This window comes from Eurytemora carolleeae, unplaced genomic scaffold, assembly GCF_000591075.1.
Source record: "Eurytemora carolleeae unplaced genomic scaffold, Eaff_2.0 scaffold52, whole genome shotgun sequence".
Classification (NCBI taxonomy): Eukaryota; Metazoa; Arthropoda; class Copepoda; order Calanoida; family Temoridae; genus Eurytemora; species Eurytemora carolleeae.
This window is the reverse complement of record NW_019396055.1, coordinates 31,226-45,612: the sequence shown is the minus strand read 5'-3', so window position 1 is coordinate 45,612 and position 14,387 is coordinate 31,226. Positions and strand designations below refer to the sequence as shown.

Genomic DNA, 14,387 nt, shown 5'->3' with positions numbered 1-14,387 from the left:
AGCGAAAACATGAAAACACATTAAAAAATGTTGTTGCAAGGGATCTTAACACCCCTCTAGCTAGGCTTGGCATACTACTGTTGTGCATAAACATGCATACAGGCTGGTTTCACACAGGCTTGTTTTTCTTCATATACTTCTGAAATTCATAATTTCTTGTCCATTGTCATTTGTCATAAATGAAGCATGATATAAAAAGTCTAGTGTCGTGGCTTTTACGTTAAATCCAATCTATTGGGATCCCAAACGACTAACAACTAATGTTCGAGATATTGGGATTAGGCTTGGTTTGAGAATAAGGTATATGAATGAGATAGAACCAATTGGGAGTAGGTAAAATAGGTTGGGAATTGGAAAGGATATCAACTAATGAGGAAGTTGGGATTGGGATGGAAATCAGCTGTAGAGAAATTTGTTATTAGGAATTAGTGAGTGAAGATAAGAAGGGTTGTTATATTGGAATTTAGAGTAATTGGGAAGATTGGGCAAAGGAAAAGATGTTTTTTGGGAACCACTGTACTGGAAGATAAAAGAAAGATATTGAAACTTAGAAGAGGAGTACAGATAAAATAAAATAAGTGAATGTAAAACTTGGAAAGAAAGAACTATGGATAAAATGGTCAATAGGGATAAAGACGACATTTTGGAAGTAATGAACGAATTATTGTTAAGTTAGAATAAGAGAGAGAAAAGAATATAAAAATAATCTTTAGAATTATTCAATAATCCGACTCAAACCATAAATATCTCACGAACCATATAACAAATATCACAAACCATAACAAATATCACAAATCATAACAAATATCACAAACCATAAAAAATATGACAAATAATAACAAATATCACAAACCATAACAAATATCACAAACCATAACAAATATCACAAACAATAACAAATATCACAAACCATATCAAATCATTTGTCACACACCATAACAAATATCACAAATCATAACAAATATCACAAACCAAATCAAATGTCACAAACCATATCAAATGTCACAAACCATATTAAATCATTTGTCACACACCATAACAAATATCACAAATCATAACAAATATCACAAACCATTTCAAATGTCACAAACCATAACAAATGTCACAAACCATATCAGATATCACATGTACCATAGCAGATATCATAGTACTATAACAGATATCACAATCCTATAATAGTTATTACAATACCATAACAGATATCACAATATACCATAACAGATATCATAATATCCTTAGGATAAATCACAAAACCTCTTTAACATAATAAATCACGAAACCTCTCTAAAAAACATTGTATATTGGAGAAATAATGCAACCCTACCCCTCCCATCTACAAATGAGTCACCCTTCCCTGCTAGTATGTTGGGAGGGGGTCGGAGGGGGGGGGGGACAAAAGACCAGGGCTTTTGACAAAAAGTATAAAATATACAACACTTTACGGTAAAGATTAGCTAAAGCACCCAGCGTTGCCCGCATAAATATAAAAAAATTAATTTTGAAAATAAAATTTAATAATGGGTTCACTGAAAAAAATCCAACTTTGTATACATCGATTTTAACTTTTTTCGAAAAAATAATTTTAAATATTTGTTCTGACAAATACTTATAATATGTATATCCTAGAGAAGTGATGAAAGTGAAGCAGGATAATAAGAACAAGTTGGCTGAGCTACTTAGAGAACTCACAGGAGTTGATATCAACCCTAACAGTATCTTCGATATACAGGTACTTTTACTAGATTTATTCGACCAAATTTTAGGATCTTTTTTTTAATACCAGCTTTTCAGCGTATCTCGGATCTCAGATTTTAATTCCGAGTATCCACGTACAATTAATTTAAAATATTTTTGTAACATCCCAAAGATTACCAAACACGTGTAAATAATTCAGATCCTAAGTTTTTAAATCACATTTCAAGATCGTACATATCAACATATGTAAAACAATATAATTCTTTTAATCGCATTCTAATGTTAAAGATTTAATGTTCCTTTACATAAATCTAAAAATGGCCAGTGAGATCCGCCCTCTAAAAGTTTTCAGAAATTCATTTTTAATTTTGTAAACTTTTTAATAATTTTGATTTGATTTGATTTTTCTGTCGTTATGAGTAAGTTAAAATTTAACATTACCTGGATTTCACTAATTTTTAAAAGTATTTTTAATTTTTTGGAAAAAAATATTTTGTTTTACATGACATTTTAGGTATATTGAACTGAGAATTTTAATAAGTTTTAAAAAAACGGAAAAATCCTGAAAACAAAAATTTAAAAATGTGATAGCTAGGGTTTCCTTTCTTGTCGGAGAGATGCAGGTCTGCACAAGGATCAAGGAGCTGATGTCCTTGATGCACTAGGGTTGATAGTCCTAAGCCAGAAGAAATTCTGTGGCAGTACAAACTTCGGATTGTAAAATGCACAAACAAAAAATATTTAATGTTCCTTTTCTAGGTTAAGCGTATCCATGAGTACAAGCGTCAGTTGCTAAACATTCTTCATATTATTACCATGTACAACAGGTGAGAATTATACGTACAATATGTCAGGTTCTTATGTACAAGTGGGATTTATATTTAAACTACAAAGGTGGGGTTTATATGTACAACATGTTGGATATATATTAAACTAGGTGGGGTTTATATGTACAATATGTGGGATTTATATGTACACTATGCGGGATTTATATGTACACTATGTGGGATTTATATTACACTAGGTGGGGTTTATATGTACACTATCTGGGGTATGTACACTAGGTGGGGTTTATATGTTCACTATGTGGGATTTATATGTACACTAGGTGGGGTTTATATGTTCACTATGTGGGATTTATATGTACACTATGTGGGATTTATATGTTCACTAGGTGGGGTTTATATGTTCACTATGTGGGATTTATATGTACACTATGTGGGATTTCTATGTACACTAGGTGGGATTTATATGTACACAAATGTCGGGGTCATTGGGTACATCGTTGATTCAATATCTGTAAATGAGATTATTGTAAAAGGAGGAATATATTAAATTCAATGGTTTCCTGTGACCGATTGTTGGGAAAAAGTGTAACTGCATTCAATTTGTCAGTAACTGCACATTGAACCAATGCACAGATAAAATTAAATCAAGGATGTTATCCTGTTAGATAAGTTTAACTAGGTCCAGGGGGGGGGAGACTTTTTATTTTTTTTTTAATTTCCATTTTGTGCAATACCATTCATTGCATGTCGCGAACTTAATCCAATATTAGTTCTGGAATTAAATTAAATAAACCCTAAAATATACATTTATGTACTTATAAATTAATTAAACCCTTAGACTGATGGTATTTTTATGCATGCAATACTTGCATTAATTAAACAAGGATTAGACTTGTTAAATCTTACAATTGCGAAAACAAAACAATACAGTTTTTATTTAGTATTTAGCAATATCTTGGATTAACATTCTACACTTCTTACTCTCAACAGTTGAAATAGAAATTTTTAAGTGAGAATCTATGGGTAGCTTGCACTTCCAAGGATAACAATATAACATCGTAGCTTGCACCTCCTGAAAGGATAACTAGATAACATGGTAGCTTGCACCTCCTGAAAGGATAACTAGATAACATGGTAGCTTTCACCTCCTGAAAGGATTACATGGTAGGTTGCACCTCCTGAAAGGATAACTAGATAACATGGTAACTTGCAACTCCTGAAAGGATAACTAGATAACATGGTAGCTTGCACCTCCTGAAAGGATAACTAGATAACATGGTAGCTTGCACCTCCTGAAATGATAACTAGATAACTTGGTAGCTTGCACCTCCTGAAAGGATAACTAGATAACATGGTAGGTTGCACCTCCTGAAAGGATAACTAGATAACATGGTAGGTTGCACCTCCTGAAAGGATAACCAGATAACATGGTAGGTTGCACCTCCTGAAAGGATAACTAGATAACATGGTAGCTTGCACCCCCTGAAAGGATAATAAAGATTGATGAAGTTTTCTAATGGGGTTTCTTTAGCTAGGGATAAAATGGTTTAACGTTTCACAAACTTGGGATATTTGACTTCTTCCAGTGATGAGTTCAGGGGAATATACATTTTTAGATTAAAGGAGTAGATTATCTCAAGATTGAGACTTTACCCGGGGCAAGATATTTTTTATTAGATTCTCAATTTTATATTTCAATCTATATTTCACTTGATTTTTTTTACAATTAAATGGTCAACTGGTTATTATCATTGTCTTTATTAGGGGGGGGGGGGGGATAAATAAGAAAATTATTTTGAAAAAGTATTCAAAAGCAACAAAGAAGAAGCACATAATTATGTAGGAAATTTTATAAAAACTATCGAAGATTTGACCCATTGATAGTGAACACCATAATGATTATTTTTAGTCATAATGGAACCAATTCTTTTCTTTTAATAGTTAACATTTTTAAAATTTTATCTGAGTAAAGATGAAACAGATAACTTATTTCATCAATATTAAAAATAACCAAATTTGCTCAGTCGAAAATTTAAAGAGGAACTTTAAAATTGGAACTTTACATGTAGAGTCATTCAAACATACGATAATACATCCAGGAGCGTATTTACAGTACACGGAACCCAAGGGTGGGAGTGTATGTACAGTACACGGAACCCATGGTTGGGAGTGTATGTACAGTACACGGAACCCAAGGGTGGGATAAAGAGTAACCCTGCTATACTACAGGATAAAGAGTAACCCTGTTATACTGCAGGATAAAGAGTAACCCTGCTATACTACAGGATAAAGAGTAACCCTGCTATACTGCAGGATAAAGAGTAACCCTTCTATACTGCAGGATAAAGAGTAACCCTGCTATACTGCAGGATAAAGAGTAACCCTGCTATACTGCAGGACAAAGAGTAACCCTTCTAAACTGCAGGATAAAGAGTAACCCTGTTATACTGCAGGATAAAGAGTAACCCTGCTGCTCCGTTTGTTGCTCGAACTGTGATGATCGGAGGAAAGGCTGCTCCAGGCTACTACATGGCCAAGCAGATCATCAAGCTCTTCAACATGGTCGGAGAGGTTGTAAACAACGATCCTGTTGTTGGTGATAAACTCAAGGTACAACTACAACAATAATATGTTATTTGACACTTTTTTTTTGTATAATTGGATGTATTATTCTCTTTAAAGATGTGCAAGCTCACTTTAAAATTTTCTTAAGATTATTACACGATTTGGATCAGACATTTTTCAACTTTTATTTAAAAACTGGATCTGACCAAAGCTTCCTTACAATGGTTAGACAATTTTTAAATTTTTTTTCAGGTCGTCTTCCTTGAGAACTACAGGGTGACCCTGGCAGAGAAGATTATGCCAGCTGCTGATCTTTCAGAACAGGTAAAATGCTCTCTTCTTCCAGGATTCTCTTTTTTATGCTGTTTAATGCTCTTGTTATGCCTTTTGATGCTCTTTTTTATGCTCTTTGATACTCTTTATGCTTTGAATGCTTTTTGATCCTATTAAGCTCTTTTTCTGCATAAAGTATTTTCGGAGGGTTTTGTTAGGCTTCTTCAGTTCAACCCCCCCCCCTCCCCATGGGAACATCCTTTCGGCTTACAGAAACAAATTCAAGCAGTACCTTTAAGTGATATAACCTTGAGAAATAAATGAGTTTATTCATCAGCTTAAAGTTTATTATTGTTTTTCGTTGAAAGCTAGAAAGTTAATATCCAGTGGATTAAAATTGATAAAAATATCAAAACTTGATAAAACGGATAATTCAGAGAATTTGTTAAACTGATCAGCTATATTTTATATTGGAAGGCAACAGTTGGACAGCAATATTTTGGGGAATCAATTCTATTGGATCATTTTCAAATACAGGACAATTTCATAATTAAACATTTAATTGAACTTTCTTTGCGAAAATCTAACCTTTTGCACCAATCCAATTCTTTCTAACAAATTTCCCAGGGATTACATTTCTCTAATTCTCCTCCAGGGCCGAGGGGGTGGGGGGGGGGGGGGGGGGGGAGGGGGGGAGTGGAAGGGTTAGGAAGTGCAAACTAATTTCAGAAAAGAAGGGAAGCTGTGTTTGAATCGTCGCGAATCTGGAATAGAATTAATATTAACCAAATTTTCGTTTATTCTTGTTTTTAGAATCCTTGACATCCGCTTGTAAGGGATTTCAGTTTATTGAGCCTTTTTATGTGTTTTTAATTGTTTTTTGCCATGTATGCATAATTTTTTATGAACTATATTTAGGGGGTAATTGTTTAATTTTGTACACCTAGTACGTAGTAGTACGTATTTTTTAGAAAAGTATACTAAGTACTAAGCTTGTGATGGTTCGGTTTTTTCATTTCGTTTGTTCATAGTTATTGAAGGCACCTTTTATTCAGTTTTTTTTCAATCGTTAATAAAATAGATTTCGTTTGTTTTTTCATTTCTGTGAACAACCCAAGTCGTTCGTCCATTGTTCGTTTTTTTCCCTGAACGACACCATCATTGACGAACGATTTCGTTCGTTCTTAAAAACGATGGCAATCTCTATCCAAAACTATGGTTTAGATTAGTACAACTGGAACTGAAGCTAACGTTTAGATTAGTACAGCCGGAACTAAAGCTATGTTTATATTAGTACAGCTGGAACTGAAGCTATGTTTAGATTAGTACAACTGGAACTGAAGCTATAGTTTAGATTAGTACAGCTGGAACTGAAGCTATGTTTAGATTAGTACAGCTAGAACTGAAGCTATGTTTAGATTAGTACAGCTGGAACTGAAGCTATGTTTAGATTAGTACAGCTGGAACTGAAGCTAGTGGGACTGGAAACATGAAGTTTATGCTGAATGGAGCTCTGACTGTTGGAACACTAGATGGAGCCAATGTTGAGGTAAATATTCTTCTCTCTACCCCGTCAAAAGTGCATTATTATTTCTAAGCATACTTATAAAAAACCATTGATACTTTCACTGCGTATCGGAGTTTGTGAGAAGTTATGGAAATATTTCCAATAATGCTGCAAACATGAACTAAGTCCGGGCCTTCGGGTCAATAATAGATAACAAATGAAGATTCTACAAATTGATGTTTTTATTCACATAAAAATCGTGACTTAACTCAAGGGTGAAGCTTTAAAACCTGCATTCTCCAACCAAATCCGTTTCGCTCCATTACTGATTTAAACATTTTTATAATCTAAATTAATGCGAATATTCGAAATAAAGAAAATATTATGCGGATAGACAGGAAACCAAAATTCTTCTAACGTTAGGAAAAATGTTTAAAATCTTTTAGTTTTAAAAAATCTGATCATTATTTTAAATATTAACATTTATTATTTACTTAACATAATTTTACTGTTTATCTTTCTATCTTTTAGCTTTAAAGGATTTATTGTTTTAAATAATTTTTATCTTTGTTTCACGTTATTTGATTAAAAGAGATTGAAAACAAATATTCTTGTTTTCAGTGAAAAATAGTATTGTCCGCGGATATGTATAAAAGTAACTTTTCTCTCGAGATTAATAATCTTGAGACTTTTTATCGCTGGAATTTAATTTTTGAAGAAAGTAATTTTAAAATCTTTTAAGATGAAATATATTCCGGGAAAAATACATATCTTTTTGTAAGAACTACAAAAGATTTTAAAAAAATTAAACTTGTATTTATAATGATGAATATTTATGATTTGTTATAGATGGCTGAGGAGATGGGGATGGATAACATCTTCATTTTCGGAATGAACGTTGATGAAGTTGAGAAGGTAAAATTTTTTTACCCTCTTTGAAGTTCTTCTGTCAATTGTGCTAACTTGAGTTGTCTTATTTAAAGGTACAAATTATATGCAATTTCTTTATTAAAATTAGAGGCCGAATTTAAAGACTATGAGCCGCGTCTTAAATTTAAGCCACGGCTCAAATATGGTTGGTTCCACTTAAAATTGTAATCAATATTTCAAAATTTAAGCCGACGTTCAATTGAAACTGGTTATTTCGGGGATTTGAGACGCGGCTTAAATTCATTAAATCTGGACATAGGAAACACACAAATTCATCTTTTGTGTTTTTTATAATAAGTCGAATCTTATTTCTAGGAAGCCGCAAATTATGACGCCATGAAGTACTACAACTCAATTCCAGAACTAAAACAGGTATTTTTTATCCAATTTTTATGCCGATTTTACGTTTTAAGTATTTGAAGAAAAAAAATTAGCTTTGCTATTTTTTCATCACTTTTACCGAGCACCAAACATCAATGAACCAAGATGGATTACCAGGCTTTACCTACATATTACATTGTATCATTTAGCTAGGAAGGTGCTGACGGGTGTGATGTTTAACTGTATTCCTGGTTTTAGGGTTGCCACAATAAATATAAGAACAATTGTTTTGCTTTCTGCAAAAATAAACTTTTGTTTAATAATATTACAATGATTACTAATATTTTGCTTTGTATAGCAAGTTGCCAATTAAAAGGATACATCCTTTGGTCGGGGTGTCATAAGAATATTTTTTTTTAATTGTTAGATTTTGAAAAGTTTGATTATTTTTCAAATCTATGTAACATTATCGATCTATTTATACCATTTAAAGGTTTGTAGCACATTAATAATGTTAAGTTGATTTTTCTATGGCGCTGTTTTTACAAAGGTTATAGTGCAAGGAAAGTTATTTCATAGGTGTACGCATCTTTTGTACTGCAGTATACTGTCTCTGGGCGGTAATGTAAATACGAGACGGATGTCGAAGCCTGACATGGGATCCATCGTTCACAATAAAAATCAATGAAATATTTGGTCATAGGAAACTATTATGTGAATTATCAAAATTAAATGCCCAGAGAGAACTGGTTTCAATTTGTACACAGAGTAAACGCAACTCCAATTAACTTTCCTTGTATTATAACCTTGGTTTTTACAAAGAAATAATATTGTAGTACGTACTTAGCTTTTGCATAACTCATCTTTTGAAAAAAGACTGAAATATTGGGGATTTTTCTAGAGGAATGAGGATCCTAGATAAATAAATAAACATAGATAGCTTATGTACGCAAAATCACCAAGAATTGTACAGTCCGCGAACTCATACTTCTAGGGGTCAGTGTACTTCAATGATAAGCGGGGTGGTTTGGTGTTTTAATGGATTTCATAATAGAGTGTAAAATAACTCCGGGAAAGGAACTATTTGAACAAAAATATTTCACTGAGCAAAATATCATATTGACGAGAACTGAAGAAGGACATGAGAAGGACCTATACTAACTTAAATTTTTCTCTACAGAACACATGTACACCACAAGTACTCAATGGCATAAGAACAGCCAATGTTCACAACCGATCTAGTTAATCTATACAACAGGAATATCTTCATAACATCTCTGTACATTTATATCTTTCAAGATGAAAAATGTCGTCTTATGCGCAATCTATCTTTATCTATGATGAGGATGCATTTTTCTTCGGAATGTGCAATATTTAATTCAACTTTAATCATCTATTCGTTGTTTGTTTTTATTCCAAACTTTCTATTAAAACATTAAAAAATTGAAGAAAAGAATTTGTGAGAAGTTTGAATTTCAAAAAAATAATTTTCACAGATTAACTTGATGATTTCTGTATTTTGGTTTTGAAGTTTAAATATATGTTGTATTTAGGTGATGGATATGATTAAAGCTGGTTTCTTCTCTCATGGAAACCCGGATACATTCAAGGATGTTACAGATAATCTTCTTTACCATGACAGGTTCACCTTTTTCATTATTATTATTAATTATGATTATTATTTTTATTAAAATTATGATCATAATAATAATTTATCATAAATTGAACATTGAATTTTATGAATATTACAAAACTGATATATATTGATATATTCAAACATTGAGATATATTAGATATGTTTAAATATTGAGATATTTATTAGATATGTTTAAACATTGAGATATGTATTAGATATATTTAAACATTGAGATATATATTAGATATGTTTAAATATTGAGATATTAGATAGGTTTTAAACAATGAGATTTTAGATAGGGTTTAAACACTGAAATGTTAAATAAATTTTTAACACGGAGATATTAGATAGGTTTTAAACATTGAGATATTAGATAGGGTTTTAACATTGAGATATTGAATAGGTCTTGAACATTGAGATCTAAGATAGGTTTAAACATTGAGTTATTGAATAGGTTTTTAACATTAAGATATTGAATAGGTTTTAAACATTGAGATATTAAATAGGTCTTGACTCTTGAACATTGAGATATTAGATAGGTTTTAAACATTGAGATTTTAGATAGGTTTCAAAGATTGAGATATTAAATACATTCTTAACACGGAGATATTAGATAGGTTTTAATCAATGAGATGATAGGTTTTAAATATTGAGATATTATATAGGTTTTAAGTATTTAGATATTATATAGGGTTTAAACATTAAGATATTAAATAGATCTTAACATTGAGATATTAGATAGGGTTTAAACATTGAGATATTAAATAGATCTTAAACATTTAGATATTAAATAGATTTTAAACATTGATATATTAAATAGGTCTTAAACATTGAGACATTAGATGCATTCCATAAAGAATTTTTCCTTTTTTCTTTTGCTAGATCTTGGAGTTAGTGTAGTACTTATATGCTCCATTAGCCACCAATTAGCTTATTCTAGATAGAACAGTTTTCTAGAAAACGAGCAAAAAGAAAATTATTCTAAGGTGTAGAATATATATATATATAACATAGTTCAGTTATTCTCACAAAACTAAAAACAAATGTAAAGAAAAGTTTTTATTATGTTGGTTATATTATTAACCAAAACAAAACTATTTCTCTATTATATTACTGTCTGTAATTAAATCCCAATTATAATTTTTCCTATATTATTAATTAATTCAATTGTTTAGGTTTTTGACCCTGGCGGATTATGAGGCGTATATCTCCGCCCAGGATCAAGTATCCGCCGCGTATATGGATACCAAGAGGTGGGCTAAGATGGCAATTCATAATATTGCCAGCAGCGGGAAGTTTAGCTCAGACAGGTTAGAAGATTATTTAACTTTCTTTTTATATTTTTCCACGAGGTGATTTGACGGGAGGTAGGGTTTCCTTTTGTTTCAGATCAATTTGGATCCGTAAAGGCCTAACAGAACTTTCCCGTCTGCTGTTAAGAATTTAAAACTTTTGGAAATTTAAAGCCGAACCTTTCTTGGCCGATTTTCAAATAAATCTATATCCCCTTTTATGCTACACAGTTACAAAGCTAGGTGTGACATGCTGAAAAAAAAGACAATGGAGCGAATATTCACTATGGGATTGATCAAGAATAATCGTCCTGTAAAAATTGTTCAGTATGTAATCCCTAGCTTTGTGTCGCATCTTGGAGATAGATTTATTCTTAATTTCAGGTTCAGAAAAGTTTTACCAATAATTTCCCAAAAAAAATTTAATGGTTTCAGTCTGAAAAGCTCCGGAAGGCTTTAACGCATTCAGATTGATAAGTATAAATTCAAAAATCGGGGAAATTTAAGGAATTTTTAAGGGATTTTTAAGTCCCTTGCTGAAAATGATTCTAAAATCTAAAAGTTAAATTTTGAATTAAATTATTGTAAGAAAGTCTAAGCATTGATTCACAATTTCGTTTACCATGAAAAACTAAATTGAATTTAAATTGATTTTGAGAAAATTTATTTCTTCCCGGACTCAGTCTGCTCTTCGCATTAAAAAGTCTCAGGGCAATGTAATTTCAGAAGGGAACGTTGACAAGATAAAAAAAAGATGAATCGTAATTAAATTGCGTGTTTATCGGAGCTTCTTTATTTCTATTCGATATTTATTTTTGATATTTACATATATACAGGGTGAGTCAAAAAAAGTGTGAATTCCGGCGCCTGGTGCAAAATTGTACTTTTTTGTGCAACTCTCCTGTATGGCGTTTTTTTTTTAAATTTTGAAAATTTGTGAATTTTTTTGGTACTCCAAATGGCCAAAAGAAAATCCGCGAACCTTTTTCTTTCTCAAAATCAAAAGTTCAGAAAAGCAAAAATGTGCATATAAATTCGGTCTATCGAAATCCAAAAATTGTTAAAGATTGAATCAAAGAATCACAGAGGATTTGCAAAATTATATTGAGAAAATTCGCAATTTTTAGTTCTGGTCTAATTTTTAAGGAAAAGTAATTTAAATTCTCTTGTATATTTTAAAGTATTAAAGATACGCTGTTCTGTTGAAACCTTAAGAACTATTGAAAAACAATTTATCCGTAAAATTTATACCAGAACTGAAAATTGCGAGTTTTCTAATTACATTTTTGCTAATTTTCTGAGATTCTGTGATTCAATCTTATTAAAATTTTAGACTTCGATAGAAACAATTTATTTCCACATTTTTGTTTTTCTGAACTTTTGATTTTGAAAGAAAAAAAGGTTCGCGGATTTTTTTTGGGAAGTACCAAAAAAATTACAAATTTTCAAAAAATTCACCATACAGGAGAGTTGCACAAAAAAAGGTAGATTTTTGCACTAGGCGCCGTATATCACTTTTTTGACTCACCCTTTATATATATATATAAATGTTTTTTATAGCTGGCCAAACGGCCAAACCTAATTGCTAAAATTTTGAGGGAAAGCATGGGTACTCCAGAAGTGGCATAGGCTATTAAACAAATTGACAAAACTTGGCGACTTCAGTTAAAATCATGATTTATTACCAAGCGCGGGTAAACGGTGGAAGTAACTATGATTATTAATATTAATATAAACATGGGCAATACCGGACACTACAGCTAGTTGTTGTACTAAATTTTTTAACTGTTTTAACTGTTTTAACTGTTTTAACTGTTTTAATTGTTTTAACTGTTTTAACTGTTTTGTATGTTTTGTAGAACAATATCCGAGTATGCTCGTGAGATCTGGGGAGTTGAACCTAACCGAGAGAAGCTGCCTGATCCTCATGGCAAGGATGGTTCTCCGGAAGCGTGAATATCCCCCCTTCAATCCTCCTTAAAATAAGGGGGGTCCCTACTTACACCTTAAATATAAGATCTGTTCTGCCATAACTCGTATTTGTTTTCGCAATTTCTCTAATCGACAATTTTCAATTTTGAAAGTTTTGTCTGAAATATTCGTGATTAAATAATATTAATGTTCAGCTTAGCAAGCTCACAAGTATCGTAGTCGGCTGATAGTAGATAAATGTTTTTAATTTATAGATGATAATTTTATTCATTTTAGAACTTATGTTTAACGTTTTTATGTAAACTTTACGTATTGTGGAATTAAAATAAAGCTTGTTATGAATTATTTACTTCTTATCGAAATATGATTTGCAGTTTATAACATTATGGAAATATGGTCGTGACAGGTTTAGGAAAGTTTTAGGAAAGTTAAGATATTTATCCAAATATTTCCATTTCTGTATTTTAGATTTTAAATCCGAATCTTTTCTTTATTTTTTAGTTAACTTGAATGATTTTCCTCATTTAAATTTTATGGTTTCGTTGTTTTTGGAATTGTTCATTGAAACTTTTGAGTGTCGTTTTTTAGTTTTAGAAATCCGGCAACGTAAGGAAAATAATTCATAATATCATTTCACGAAAATTTGGCAGAGAGATCAGCGCACTTCCCCTTGATTTTTAATCAATAGATTCAAAAAAAGATTTTGCTTGCGGGTTCACATTAGATTATAATACGCTGTTGAATGTTGACTAACTGTTCTCCCTTTTTAACTACAGGACTACCGCAATTAAGACTTATAATGACGACCTACGGGTAGTTTATTTCAGTTGGTATGTGCAGTCATGCTTCATGGGTAACCCCATTTTTGATATGTTAAACATTAACATACTCAATATCGTACATTGGCCGTTCCATTTACGGCTAAGTTACATTTTTTTTATGATTTTAGGAACCGTTTAAAATAAACTCCTCTTATTCTGCAGAATATATCTCTAGAAATATTGTTATTGTGTTAATAAACCACGTTTTATGAACTTGATAAGGATTTGTCCGGAAACTATGTTGTTTCAAGATGTTAGGAAGTGTACAGGGTTATTCTAGAAGAATGAGACTTCAATGACCTGAAACTTTTGGATTTCACGATTTACAGGATGAATTTTAGTATCTTTACTTGTGTCTTCTAATGATTATTTAACAAAGAGAGGAACAAATTTACATGAATGTAAAATGAAACATATTCTTTTTGAGCTGAATATTCAAAGAGACATCTACTTTATGAACTAAACATTCAAAGGGACATCTACTTTATGAACTAAACATTAATAGGAACATCTGCTTAATAAACTAAACGTTTAAAGGAACATCTACTTTATTTACTAAACATTAAAAGGAACATCTACTTTATTTACTAAACATTAATAGGAACATGTACTTAATGAAATAAACAT

General features: G+C 31.4%; 1 protein-coding gene across 4 annotated transcripts in view; it reads left to right on the top strand.

Annotated features, from left to right (window-relative positions):
• The window catches only part of LOC111706963 (glycogen phosphorylase), a 38,460-nt gene extending 25,176 nt beyond the window's left edge, over positions 1 to 13,284 (top strand). For 3 of the 4 annotated variants that reach the window (XM_023479932.1, XM_023479923.1, XM_023479939.1), the window contains 10 exons: positions 1,627 to 1,729; positions 2,455 to 2,522; positions 4,937 to 5,093; positions 5,301 to 5,372; positions 6,772 to 6,870; positions 7,678 to 7,743; positions 8,074 to 8,130; positions 9,633 to 9,721; positions 10,891 to 11,025; positions 12,867 to 13,284. In XM_023479932.1, the coding sequence (XP_023335700.1) occupies positions 1,627 to 1,729; positions 2,455 to 2,522; positions 4,937 to 5,093; positions 5,301 to 5,372; positions 6,772 to 6,870; positions 7,678 to 7,743; positions 8,074 to 8,130; positions 9,633 to 9,721; positions 10,891 to 11,025; positions 12,867 to 12,963 (943 nt within the window). In that variant the 3' untranslated portion in view covers positions 12,964 to 13,284. The other variant, XM_023479948.1, reaches the window with a different exon arrangement.
• Positions 13,285 to 14,387: the final 1,103 nt, after the last annotated feature.